The 14990-nt window shown below is 41.9% G+C and overlaps 1 protein-coding gene across 1 annotated transcript in view; it reads right to left on the bottom strand.

The window, feature by feature from the left end:
• Positions 1 to 14990, bottom strand: part of ntrk3b (neurotrophic tyrosine kinase, receptor, type 3b) — a 173179-nt gene that overhangs the window by 18519 nt on the left and 139670 nt on the right. Inside the window, exons 12-14 of the mRNA XM_023429753.2 lie at positions 10693 to 10823; positions 6049 to 6221; positions 3866 to 4109 (exon numbers count right to left, since the gene is read on the bottom strand). Of these exons, the coding sequence (XP_023285521.1) occupies positions 3866 to 4109; positions 6049 to 6221; positions 10693 to 10823 (548 nt within the window). The remainder of the gene's footprint in view (positions 1 to 3865; positions 4110 to 6048; positions 6222 to 10692; positions 10824 to 14990) is intronic.

The following is a 14990-nucleotide window of genomic DNA, read 5'->3' as shown; positions in this document are numbered from 1 at the left end:
TTCCATCCATCCATCTTCTTCCACTTATCTGTGGCCGGGTCATATGGCAGCAGGCTTAGCAGGGCATTCTAGTCGCCTTCTCTCCAGCGAAACTTTCCAGCTCCTCCTGGGGGATCCCAAGGCGTTCCCAGGCCAGATGGAATATGTAATCCCTCCAGCGAGTTCTGGGGACCCTGGGGACTTCTACCAGTTGGACGTGCCCAGAGAACCTCAGAACCTCCAAAGGAAGGCATCCAGGAGGTATGGTAATCAGATGCCCGAACAACTTCAACTGGCTCCTTTCGACATGAAGGAGCAGCGGCTTTACTTCAAGCTCCCTTCGTTATTTACATGAAAAATCCTCCAAAGGGCACCAACACAAACATTCAGTGATTCATATTACCTAAGGTGATGTCTGGCAGACAGCTAGTGGCTAGACACCCAGTGGCCAGCCAACTGTGACTGCATCCATCTGTCAATCAGAGCGGCCACACCTTCAACCATGCATAACTTTAAGACTTAATAAAATTCAAACACGTGAGCTATATAAAAACACCTGCCGTACAGTTTTCATAAATATGGGAAATTACCTATAGAGACTAAAATTGGCTTTTGTAAACATGTTTATTTCTGCTGCAAAGTTGGGCATTTTAACATTGGAATCTATGGCGATTGACTCGCTTTTGTAGCCAGCATCAAGCTGCCGTTTGCAGAACCTGCAGTTTTTGGCACTTCCATGTTGGCTTCTTTTTTCAGGTTGCTGCTTGAGTTTATGTGTCTCTAGGCCCACCCCTCTCTGCACAGACAGTATGACCAACCAGCAGGAGTCTGTAGCATAATGTCAAGGACATGATCCTTCACTGGCTTCCCACTCATGAATGTTGCTTGTGGGGCACTGCGGTGGTAGGTAAGTAGTTTTACCCCTCAGCACCCTGTCACTCCCTTATTAATAAACTCATAACATCAGAGTGTATACACATGTGAATACAGTACAATACCCAGCTTACACTGCTCCTAGGTGCCCTATTCTTAAACCGAAGCAAGTGAGTGTCTGTCCTTTGACTGAGGAGTTAACTCTTACTGCGCTTATATATTAGGCTTATAATTGTTCAGAGAACAACAATCAACTGAACCATTTATTCTTCCAGCTGAGCAGCATCTGCTAAATCGGCTGTGACTAGGTCGTAAGAGTCAATTAGAAAAACAAGGAAGCACACTCAGTTTTATCCTTTATTTATCCAGAGAGGCCCATGTGAAACTGCCCAGCACACCCACAGTCATACTGGTTGTCAAACTGGCAGTAGTTCAAAAAGGACAAGAACTGTCAGCCGCATCATTCTGAGGATCCAACTCTCCAGTATGATCCAGTGATTTCACTGGGTTATGTGCACAGGCTTTCCCATCGTCCAATGATCATCTTGGAGAATGTTGAAACCACCTTACCTATGTTGGTTCTCTGCTGCCACTGCAGTTCATGCCGCTCGCAGCTTCACCCCTCCAACACCCCACCGCAGCCAGTGTCAAGGCCCCATCTAAAGCTCCCTCTGGCAATCTCAGATGGATGATATTTATAGGGCTCTATCTCTACGCATCTCCTTAATGGACAACAGCAAAGTTCTATGAAATAAAGTTTCTGCATTCATGTTAATTTGCTCCTCTCCTGATTGAAACAAAATTACAGAAAATTCTGCTCCAAAAACTAACCCTGTCTCCAAATAGCTAAACACCCACTAGTATACCTGAAGCTGTGTGAATTTTACTGGCATGAAATATATTAGTTGGCTGCATTTTTCCAAAGCAAACATTATGTGAATCATAATTATGCTGAACAGCAGAGAGGACATGAATCGAAATTTGAAGAGGGAGGGCAATGCCAATGTATGTATAATTGGCATTATAGAAACTGCTGCCCCAACCTAAATATGTTTTCTAGACTAACTTTCCCTTAGCAGAGGAAGTTTGTTAATAGTTTCCATGTTTCACAGAATTTAAAGAGAATGTCAGAGTTCTATTGTAAACTGTCTTTAAGCTAAGCTGTCTTTGGACATTAGAACAAAATCATTTGCAATGAAATGACATTTCACTACTGCAAATATCAAAATGTCATGATAAACAGGGATTACACTAATGTAGCACTGTAACTGCGATATTCACCTCAACATAAACACTCACTTGATAAAGCCAATTCAAAAAGTAAAGACTAGAATGAAATCATATTCAGGCTACAGTGAGCACAAACTGCCGTGGGATGATAACGAGATGACAAACTTAAAATAGAAATCACACACACAAAATCCATACATTCATTTTCGCATTACAGACACAGGGAGACTTGATGTTGCAAATTTTGCACAACCTATGTGGAAGATTTTTAGTACAAGATCTGACATGGTTACCAAGAAACGGGCCTGCTTGAAGCTGCCAGTGTCTAAACGTCCAATTATTCTCCACCACAAAGAGCTTTTAATGAGTATTCCAGACTGTAAGTAGAGTATTTATATACCCTTTATGCTAATCCCACAATAAGCTTTGAATATTATGTTTCACAAGTGTCATGTCATTAAAATATGTCACAGAGCATGAAGAAGATCTGTGATATTCTTTAACTTAAATATTTTCACAAAATCTAATTCAGTGTGAAACTGACTTCAGACAAAGACAATGTTGGAAAATGTATGAAATGTACAAATGTTTGTTGTTATAAGTGTTATGTCGGTTTTAAAAGCCTCCAACTGCAGCTTCTCTGCTGTGATCATAGATCTTTAAACAGAATTATGCATGACTGTTTTTAATAAAGTCAGAGTAATGATCTTCTGTTCCCACTGAAACACCCTCACCTCATTACCAACCTGACACTTCTATATCCACTGAGGGCCAAAACAGTTAGTAGGCTTGATTATACTGATACGCACTCAACCACATCGCAGACATGCACTGAACAATACATATTCAAAGCTTAAATAATATACGAGCCGCACATATGGTGTGCACGGAGGAGCCTCGCTCAAAACACTAAAGAGATCTCGCTCAAATGTCCTAACTAATTATTTTATGTGTGCAGAGATGTTCACCCAGCAGGCAAGTGCTTCATAACTGCTGGCGTTGCCCCCAGCAAACTCTGAACTTGCCCGGCTGTTACGTTGGGAAAACAGAATTAGGCGCACCTGAAGTCATTTCACAAGACCTACCAGCCAGATCTATACAGCCATCACTCCATAATATCCACTTATTTATTCAGCAAAATGCTAAATTCTTCAGCCCAACTGTTTGGAGCCTGGTTTGCAGCATTCAGAGTTGCTAATCGTGTTAAACAGTAGAGACGACATGAATCGAAAGCTATATAAACAAGCCTCTAAGCATCAAGCTGGAGGCTCAGCAGGCTCATCTCCTACCACACTGCTAAACCTCTCCATCCTCGCCTCAACGTATGAGGTCTGGTGTGGGGGCTTGGGGCTGCACTGGGGAGGGAGGGAGAGCTGCTATAAGTCTCCTTAGGAAAAAAAGATAAAAACAAAAATAACAACAACAAAAAAAAAAAGGTCACAGGAGAGAGCAGCAGTCGTCACTCCTTCTCTTTCTCACTCACTTTTTTCGTTAGCAGCATCAGAGGATTTATTTAGGGCTGTTTTGGACCGAGTTGCAAACCAGGACAAAAGAATTGTGAACGTCCATAAGTAAAATTTACTTTTTGTGATCTGTCACACAGGATAGTCCCAAGTCTGATATACAGGAAGCAGCGTGGTAAACAAAGTGTGGGGACAATGCAATAATTATTTGAGAAGTTATATGTATGTATATATATGGCACTTGTCTAGCTCTCAGCACTGAGAGACACAAAATGGCAGATAATCCTGGTGGCATTTGACAAACAAAATAAGGATCTTACCCTGTAGTAGTCGCTGCTGTAGATGTCCCTGGACATGCCGAAGTCTCCAATCTTGACCAGCAGGCCATTGCCCACCAGGCAATTGCGGGTTGCCAGATCTCTGTGGACAAAGTGCTGGGAGGCCAGGTAGACCATGCCCGAGGCAATCTGGGTGGCGATGTGCAGCATCTGGGAAAGACCCAGCTCTCCGTTGGACTGCAGCGGCTGGCCGTCTACCAGGATCATGGCGTCTGGGCCGTGGGCTCTGGGTCACAAAGTGAATAATATTGGTCAATTCGTGGAACTGATATTGATGATAGACAGAGGTTTCTGTTTTAAAGGGTGATGATGTCTTTTTTTTTTTTGGTGACCAGCAGCCACTGTGACACCAAGAGGTAATTACAGGATAATAAAATGTTTATTTAACAATGATCATTTTACGACCACACAGGTAAAGAAGAGTCAAAAAGTCCATGATCCAACATTAGGAATCAACAGCTAGCGGTCATACCAGACCAACTAAGGCTGTGGCAGTAAATCTCGAGAGTGGACTGAATTAAGCAAGAGCTTGTTTTATCGCTCTTGAATTCACCTTTTCATTTGTAAGGAGAAGATTGTGTTGTGTCTTCTTTTGTAAGTTTCACAGTCTTGCTTCAACAACTGGATGTAGTAACCTTTAATACTTTTTCAGCATGGCAGACTATAACCTGACCGACCCTTTAATAACCCTTACAGTACTAATAAACCCTTACCATTACCTAATGAGAATAATTAGCATAATAAAGAAACACTCTTAACAAATTAACTACAACTTACAAGTACTCAGGCAGCTTTAATAGCAGCGTTAAAGTGCTAAGTGTCTGGGCTGTTTATTTTTTATTAATTCTGTGACTGTTACATGACTCTTTGGTTTTAAAGCAGCTTTTTGCAACATTTTTATGTTTTCAATCCTGTCAGTTTTAACCAAGGCTCAGGTCATCATCAAGGTATTGTAAGTCGCACATTTACCAAAACAAGTTGACTATGGGCTGTGAGCTCTTTCCCTGCTTAGCATATCTGGGTGACGCTGAAGAACTCATTTCCTGTGAGACGTTCCCGCTGTTCTCATCACCCTCTCGTCACTGTGATTACAGGCACTGTGCAGGGATGACTACAGCTATCTCACTCTCTCTTAGGCTGCCTTTCTTTTTCCACCTCTTACTTTTAGTGCAATTCAATGTTCTTTGCTTTATGTGTGTATGTAATAATTTTCTTAGACTGTACCTTTTAGTCTCTCTACTTCACACACATGTGGCGGTGGCCAACTGAGTGCAGGCCACACACAGTTTATCTGAAGGTTGAGATGGACCTGCACGTCAAATCCTCTATTCACTCCTGTTGATTCCCTACACAGCTCATCTGTTAAATGTGACCAACAGGACCAATAGACCAAAAATCAGCCACATCTTGCACCTTGCATGAAAGAATTTCATCATTCGCGACATTGCCTTTCATTTCAGGAATGATTTCCCAACAGAAAGTCTTCACGCACTCTTGAATCCACATGCACACACTCACACACACACACACACACACACACACACACACACACACACACACTCACACTCACACACACACTCAATCGCAACATGTCATTTTTTCAACTATTGCTCAAGCTTCAAAAACAAAGTAGACCACACACACACACACACTGGTGCTGTCAACGCGTTTGAAATAGCACACTTCTATCCCTGACTCCTCCTTTGCACACTGACATCAACCAGTGAAGCTTCCCATTACCAAAGTGCTCGCTGTACCGGCATCGTGTCGCTTTTGTTGAGGCTTATCAGAGGTCACTTCCCCCGGTACAGTCTGACATTACAGCACAAAAGCACTAAAGCACTCATGTTTGCTAAACCAGAAAGCTGTGAAGTTTGCTAGATATTGTATCAGCAGCAGGATTTTCACGAAAGAAATGTACTTTTCTCCAACTCTTGAAGTTTACATTTACATACTGGTTGGTGGCCACTTCCATCTAAAAGCTCTGACCAGTACCTCGAGTGAAAAAGCTCCTAGGTAGCACACATACATATTCACACTGCAATATGCTTTCACCCACTGTAGTTTGCTTCTTTCTGTTCATATGATCACTATCTAATTTGCTCAGCCAGCACTATCCAGGTGTATCAAGGTTAAACTGACTGAACCTTCAGTGAAAAACTGACCTGAGGAATTTGTTGAGGTCTCCATGCTTCATGTATTCGAACACCATGATGAGTGGGTCTCCGTCTACACACACGCCGTAGAATTTAACAATGTGGTCGTGCTGCAGGTTGGTCAGCAGCTCTGCCTCCCTCTGGAAGTCCTTCCTCGCTGACAGGTTGGGATCTTTCAGCGTCTGAAAGGGGAAACGGTGATCCAGATTTACACAATGCTATGTGTTCATTTGTTGATGCAAAAAGTTTACTACTTTGGTGACCATATGAGGGCAACATCCTTGACACAAGGAGCTCTTGAACACAACATTATTCTTGGCCTCTGCGAGGCAATGGTCTAAAAATGTTTCTCCTCGGGCTAGACCTCCGTCATTGTGTCCAGCCCCTGAATTGCACTGGCTTGTCTCACATCTTCTACTCTCTCTCTGTCTCTGTCTCTCTCTCTCTCTCTCTCACACCACTCCCTCTAACAGTAATCTAAGTTACTCACTGTGCTCCTCCTTCTCCTGCGCTCCTCTATAATCCAATTAGTAAAGTCCCTTTTGGTTTCAGACATCCACTCAGTGTGCCCATTTGTCCTTCAAGTTTTAACATTGCTCCAGGGATGGCAGTGCTGTTCAGCTGTTCGGTCAGTCCACCACTGAAATATTTTAATAAATCTTGGATGGATTGCCATGAAATTTTGTAAAGACATCCATGGTCCCCAGAGGATGGCTACTGACTTGTTGATCACCTGACTTTTCCTCTACCTCCATCATGACTTTGACAGTTTGGGTTGTGAGTGACATGGCTCGACAGCTGTTGGTTTTTCCACTAAATCGTGGTGCTGGGATGATCAAGTGTGTTGATGCTCCAAATACGTTGTATCAGCATTAGAAAATAACAAAATACAATGTGGAAACAATAAAACTTTACAACTATTAATACTAACTCAGTCTCTCTCCAAAGTCTGTGGATAATAGCCACAGGCTAACACGCTAACAGGCACTGCATCTACTGTCTGACTTTGTTATATGAATGAATCCGCCAAGCGCCAAAATTCCTAAGCAGTCTCTACAGCATTCTCCGGCACACGGGCTGCAGCTCAGCATGTACATGAAGGACAGATTCGAGTTGAGTACACAGGTTTGAACAGGGCTGCATGAAAAACGAGTGGATGGAAACACACTTCTAGTCTAGTCTTACGCTCAGAAAACTGTGACTTTTTTGTCACTGCCTCCAGCCGGTCCACACCTGCACCAGGACTCCATAGGAAGGAATGGAGGAAATGACAAGAGGAATCTGTTGCTGTTCAGGTACTGAGTTATTGTGGTAAACACAACACCGAATCTACACAAAGTTTACTCATATTTCCTTTATCTTTAACAACATAGCTTTGAAACTGTGAACGAGTCCGTCCAGATTCAATGGCATCTTGGTATAGTGATACAGTATACAGCATCTATGCATTATATCCACCTAGTAATCCTGTGCATTGCTTTTAAGGCAGTGATGACTACAGCTGTAAAGCTCAGGCAGAACAGGTGCAGCCAGCTGGAACAAAAACTGTACACACAACAAATTGATCTGATTGGTAATAGCATCAAGTAGCGAGTCCCTCGAACTCTTTTCAAGTGAAGGACACATGAAATATCAAATCTTGATGGGATGTCAGTTGAAGCCGCCGGTATTAGAAAAAAAGGTGGGAAAGAAAATCAAATAACAGCAATAAGGCGCATTATTGCAGCCTCAACTGGAGGAAAAAAAAGACTCTTGACACTTCATCAGCAACAGGAAAATAAAGCAACTTGCTCCTCTTGATCTTCTCGGCCTTGAGTCCTGCTTTCCCAGCCTGCTGCTGACATACAGATGGAAAGACCTTGGGATAGAAATACATTTACCCGTATGTGCTCTTCCTGCAGTGAAATGCTGGAGGTGGTTGAGATGTACGGCAGAGTAGGTAAAATGGCCATAAAATTCTATTACCAAATCAAACCGCACTCTTAAGGAAATGTTTCTTGTCTGGGCATCCCTCCAAAACAATACCTTCAAGTGCTCGACTACAATAAATTGAGGGAAAGGGCTGCAGTGAATTTTCCCTTTGTTGACCTTTAAGAGTATTCAGAGAGCCTCTTCCTGTTTTATCACAGACAGGAACATGTTCAGATGAAAATGCACATTGCATTGTGTTTTAAAGCAAATAGATAATTGTGGAGGAGGCTTATTATGAAACAGCTTTTTGTTAATCCTGTAATACTAAGGAAAGGAAGTGACAGCCAGACACTCCATCATCTTCATCTAACCTCTTCTACGACTTTCTCCCGTTGACGAGGCGAGGGTGGGTTTTTTCTTTTTCTTTTTCAGCTGTTTCTGACTTTCTCTCCTGGGGAAGTTTGCTGAGTCTGCAACCTCTTAGTCGGTCTCACCCTGCTTCACATTCATACCGTTTCTCATATTCACACTGGGAGCTGCCAAGCACAACTTAATGGTGAGCGCTGTAAAGGCACTGAGAGCTGCCACACAAGGACAATTGCTTTAGTGCCTTAAAGTCTTTAAAAGAAAAAAGGAAGTTCACTTGTATTAACTTTGTTTGACAGTAAATGCTGGTTCCTGCCACTTCAACAGGTGTTGGGTGGATACAACGACAGGTACAGCTCGGAGCACCCAGTGGCTATTCATAAGTCTAGTGGAACCAGGTATTCAGTGATGGTGGTCGGACACCTCAGTGGGCCATGGCGTGGCATTCAAATGAAGTTGCCTATTCAGTCACGTGGACCAGCCAGTAGTGCACCTGGGTCAGGATCAGCTTTGTTTAGGTGAGGATAGGAATCAGTGATCCTTTAAAAGATGCATCAGGTCAGTGAATGGTGATTTCTGATGTACACTAAGAAGTTACTATTTGTAAGACTAGTGGAGCTACACAAGCAGGAATGATGGTTATACCAGTGCCATGGCATTCAGAGGAAACTCCCTGTCAAGTCAGAGGGGCCAGACCTGGTAGTTCAGCCGTAGCTGTCATGAGCTGCCAAGTTACTTGAGCTCATGGTTCCTTGTGTTTAATGTTTCCCTGTTTTATTTGGTAACCACTGTCTTGTCAAGTTTCCCTCCTGTGTGATGACCTGCCCCGCCCTAATGTCTTTCAACTGTGTCTCATTGTCTCCCCTGCCTTATTTAAGTTCTTGTCTTCCCCTCATGTGTTGCCAGATCGTCTTTACCCCCCCGTGAGCGTTCCAGCATTTTCTTGTGTTGTCCCTCGTGTTTGTGTGATTTTGCCTCTTTTTTGACCAGCGAGTTTTGCCTGATGATTTTGATAATTTTGCCATATTGACTGATCACCTGTGTACCGATTTTTGGACTGATTAAAACTTTGAACTTGACCTTCGTCTTAGTCTGCTTTGTGGGTCTACAGCCAGTGTGCTTGACAGTAGCAGACACAATGATGCACTCACCAGGCACTTCCTAGGTCCACCAATCAGCCAATCACATGGCAGCAGTGCAGTGCATAATATCATGCAGATACGGGTCAGGAGCTTCAGTTAATGTTCAGATTAACTACTGCAATGCCGTTCTGGTGGGCCTCCCTTAACGCACAGTGAAACCCTTACAGATGGCCCAGAATGCAGCGGTGCATCTGGTCTTCGATCAGCCTAAAAGGGCACATGTCATTCCGCTGCTCATTGACCTCCACTGGCTACTCATGGTCGCTAATGTTTTCCTTCAGAGTGACTTCTGTGAACTCAGTCACACAGGCTCATGCTCCTTCTTGGCCACAGCGTTCCTGGTCTCGTTTATAGTTCCACCATTGAGGAAGTCTTGTGATGACCACAGGGGTAGCACTATCTGGTCCGTCTTTCTTGCCTGGCTGTGTCTCATTGTTTCAGGAAATTGATGGGTGGAGCTGAGATCTTGTCAGGGACGCAACACACCTGAGTGGGCTGGAGGCTGGATTGCAGACCAATCCTCTCCATCTCTTCACCTGGCCTCCTCACCACTCACTCACACAGACACTGCATAGATACTGAGCTGCTGACAGACACACCCTGCTCCATTTTTGTCATTTACACAATTCAAACATTTATCATTTTTACGGACTATATGTGGTCTCTCTCTCTTTGTCACACACTGTTGAACTAGATTGTGACAATCTCTTGAAGACTCATCTCTTCTGAGAACCCCTCCTCCCCTAACACCTCTAACAACCTAACATACCTAACAAGCACTTAATATGCATTATGCACTTTCAATGCACCTCTTTACCTCATCTCCTTGCACTTCACCTTATTGAATAGATTTAGTACTTACACCGAGGTCTCCGACCGCACTGGAGCTTTAGTGATGGCTCTCGCTTGTAAGTGGCCAAATGAGTAAATGTAAATGTAAACATCAGAATCTCAGTCACTTTGAATGTGGCGTGATTGTTGGTGTGAGACGGCTGGTTTGAGTATTTCTGAAACTGCTGATCACCTGGGATTTTCACACAAAGGAGTCTCCAGAGTTTAAATTAAAAAAAAAAAACAACAGCAGCTCTGCAGACGGAATCACCTTGTTGACGAGAAAGGTCAAAGGTGAATGGCCAGACTGACAGAAAGGCTACGGTGACTTATATAACCACTTTTTACAACTTGTGGTGAGCAGAAAAACATACATGCAAACATTTACACAGTGAAGATGTACCTTGACAGCCACCAGCATCTTGTCCTTGGTGGGGCTCAGGTTGTAACACTCTGCCAGGAAGACTTTCCCGAACGCTCCCTCACCCAACTCTCTCTTCAGGATGATGTCTCTCCGCTTTATATGCTGGACAACTGAAACACAGAGAGACAGGGAGAGAAAGGGGGCGGAAAGAGAAATATAAAGTCATTTTTTAAAACTTTCTGAGATATTAAACTCTGTCTTTTACTTGCAGAAACTCCCCTATCTCTAAAACATGGAAAATACAGAAAAAGGATAGAAAGATATTTATGAAGCAAGGACAGAGTACAGAGTTCATGCATGTGCTACACTATGTGGGTGCTGCTAATTTGCAGTATTTTAAATTCTGGTCATGATCTCAAGGTTTCTGAAGTTACAGCTTCTCTAAAGATGTCATGGTAAAATGCAACAAAGTGTGTACAAAATGATGCACAAAACATGTAAAATTCTCCGTTTGATGTAATGATGAATATATAATAAAAAAAAAAGCTGTTTGAATATTTCTCTCAATATCAGTGTGATTCAGCTGCAGTGAAGTGCTGAAAAAAGCAGTTACAGAAACATGTGATGTCAAACTGCCAAAAAAAAAAAAAAAAATGTTTTATCTAACTTCAAAGCTACTTAAGAGAGAATGCTGGGAACATTCGGGTTCAAGTGGTTTTAAATCTGTGAAGCGCAAACGGCAAGATGACACTGGACCTGCAGAGCTACAAATCTCTTATCTGGATTCCTTGGTTTTACTGTTGGTATTGAGACAACTCCAGGGGATATTTTCTAATGAGGACAGAATTGTAAAATGTCTATTTCTGAAAAGTCTGTGTGAGTAAAATAAAATAACCGTCCCGCTGTCTCTCCCCATGCTTCTTATTCTATTCTTTCCTAATAACTCACTCTAACAGGATCATTTACAGGGTTGGAAAGTCCAACCATTGTTTTCCCCTCTTGTGATTGTTTGCAGTGTTTGTGATCACAGAACTGAAGCTTACTCCTCTTTTGATGAGCATAACAAAACTGTCCAGGCTTGCAGGCTGACCACATTCATGAGAGCAAAAGACGAAATATGTGAGAAAGACAGAGATACAGGGGAAAAAAAAAAATGAAATAGTGAGACAAAAAGTATGGAAGCTGGTGGGTGTTGCTGGTAACATTTTACCCCGATTCCTGCCAGGTTCAGTATGAGTATGAGAGATGGGGAGGGTGCAGGAGTTGTTGGCTTCGGAGCAGAACAAGACAGGTTGTAGGTTTACCATAAAAACTGTACCATGTACTGCTTCTTTAAATGCAGGCATTATGTGAATGTACGAGGTGGGGCGTCATCGAGCGGCTCTCTCCGCTTTAGAATATGAATGAAATGAAGTGAGCATGGTTAATGCTTAGGAACAGAGAACTGTATAAAGAGGTGAAGGGCCACAACAATGTTTTAAATGTTAAATTAAATGCTTTGTTAAGGGTTTAATTAAATGCAAACCTTTAGAATTAAATTCAATTTAATATTTGTAATCAGTGTGCCATATTTATCTAACAACTACACAAACAGTAAAGGCTAATGACACCAACTGAAAAACAGTCACCTTATTTTTCTTAATCTGTCCAAAACCTTTATGAACTCATGATTTCACTGCAAAGTAAATAAATAGACAATAAATAAACGGGGCACAATGAAATAATAATGAATTATTAAAAGAAAGAGGCAGAAATTAAATCAAGTTGAACTGATCAATGTCAGATTTGCATATTTTCCTTTTAGGAAAGAGAATGTCCTTGTACACATACTGTTGTGTATAAAAGTTTATTTTTACAGCTTTTTCTTCTGTCTCTTGACCATGATGCTGCTGAGACATAATGCATTAGTCTTACTATGCACTTCATATTCAGGCTTCCAATACATTCTTGTTAGCCAAGCCACCAAGACTAATGCATTCTTCTTGGTAGACATGACAACATGTTGTTGAGGATGGAAGATATTTATTATCCTCCATCTGTACGTTCTTTGAGTTTTTCACAATCACATATGTCTCGTATATGTATCAGAGAAAATATGTTATTGAGGCCTCAGGAGCACATAGGTCAGTGTACACTGAGGAAACACTGATGTGTCTGCAGCAAGAGCTCATCAATCCGAGGTCATCAGCAACCACAACACAGACAAGTCAGTGTCGCTTCAGCTTCTCTCACCACCTGCTGCTATTTGATCTCTATCTGTGGATGTGCTAACCATGTGACACTTTCAGTTCTCACACTGCACATTTGTGCAGGTATATGACGGTGTGATAAGGGTCTCAGATTTACCACCACTCAAAATTAGGCATCCCACATTTCTAGCAGGAGACTGACATTTTTTTTTTACTGAAACGTCAACTGTCGCCAGCAGGTTTAATCAGCTGTAGATTTTATCAAGCTAATTGAGCTAATGCTAGCTTGATGAGGTGCTGTCTTGGGCTAAGTTTTAAATGTTTCCACCTGATTTGTTTGAAAACAAGATCCCTATGATGGTATCTTAGAGGTCCCATACTGTATTAAGTGAGATTTCTTGTCTTTTTTGATTATAAAGCAGGTCTAGGTTCTATATTAATGAAAGTATAGATGAGTGAAAGTATAGTAGTGCTCAGTCCACAGAGAAATGCACATAGTCTGTATTGAGAAACTGAGCCCTCAAACGAGTTCTGTAACTTTGTGATGTCACAACATAGCAGTCACTGCTCTCAGCCGTGCCCCAAGCCTTGAGTGTTTACCTGAAGTCTACTATATTTTTATTAGATCACTCAGGAAACACCCAATCAGAAGAGAGGCTCTGAGCCTCCTCACTTCTGATTGGCTCACCGACCAATTATGTTACTAGAGCTCCAGAAAGAAGCCTGAGAGAGGAGATGTAAAACTACATTGTTTATACATGTTTTTTGGTTCTTCAAACCACAAATATATCTTCTTAAGGATCACCACTTCAAATAAAACAAAGGAAAAGTGTAAAGTACCCTCAGCATCCTCACCAGTAACTGAACAACGTGAAAGACATTCTTCTATGGCAGTGAAGAATGTAAGAGAGTCAGTATTATGACAAGGAAAAATGTGAAATCAGATTCATTTCATTCTAACTCAACAGTAATTGGCTGCTCAGCTTAAACACTTGGACAACCAAGACTGAGGTTAGATTAATGCTTTAATGTTATTGTTCATATTTAAGTCAAGTTGTATGTTTCACTTAAAATTGCAAAAGAAAGGACTGTAACCCTTGCTACCTGTTTTTCTGTTACGCAGCTTGTATATGATCTGCTACTCCTCAGTGTTTTTTGTGGCTTTACCTACCACCACCAAATAGTTCAATCTCTGAAATGTTCCATGAGTCACAGTCACAGATTACTGGTTCAGTCTGACTATTCCTCTTGAGTTTTGTCATTTCTCCAGAATCACCAGACCACCAGTGTCACCTGCTCCTCTGGTGTTTCCGCCAGACGGTATCTACCAACATTTCTGAAATCAGTGTTGAATATGAAGAAATGTCCCAGTTTTAAAGTAGATCAGAACAGAGGTGTCTGCAGAAACTGGCAGCCAGTTTGCAGGGTGAGAGCCCCACCAGGGACACTAACACATCACTGCTGTCAAATCTTCATCCTCCAAAAATCTGCTTTCCAAGACTTGAGAAAAACATCCTTAAGTCGATACACATACATTTTAATTCAAAATGTGTTATGACTGGCTTTTGTAGGCCAAATGTCTCTGAGACTTTCTCAGGTGACAAAGAAGCGGCGAGTCTGAAGAGTTTCCAGACTTACCGAACATCTTTCCACAGCTGAATTCTTCTCTACTACTGTACTGTCTTTAAGAAATATGAATAATATTTATCTTTATCCCTCACTTTAATTCTTTTCCCTGCAATCCCCCATCATTCATGATCACTGCAGGATCAGTGTTGGCCTTACTAGCGGTTGCCTGTCACGCTGATGATCCATCCACTGACGCTTATTCAGTGGCTGCACCCGTCATTAAGCTTCTATGGGTGAGATAGTTGGTGAATTGCCAAAAATATAAAAGAATGTGAAGGTTGTCATCCATCAGCAGGTGGAGGCCTAGAAAAAAAAGTTTTAACTCCCTAAAGCTGGAGCAACAACAGATTTATTTCTCTAACTTTTCCTCAGAAGTTAGTGTTTGATTGTTATCTTGACTTTTACTTTATTTATTTTCTCCTTTACAGTGATGTGAGGTGAGGTCTTATAGGATATGGATTTCTTATCTCACATGTGCAAATTGGAAATTAGCATCTGTTTTAATCATATTTAATCACT

Source organism: Seriola lalandi, unplaced genomic scaffold (assembly GCF_002814215.2).
Source record: "Seriola lalandi dorsalis isolate HSWRI2012SDOR001 ecotype SW California unplaced genomic scaffold, Sedor1 jcf7180002054898, whole genome shotgun sequence".
Taxonomy (NCBI): Eukaryota; Metazoa; Chordata; class Actinopteri; order Carangiformes; family Carangidae; genus Seriola; species Seriola lalandi.
This window is presented reverse-complemented; position numbering and strand designations above follow the sequence as displayed.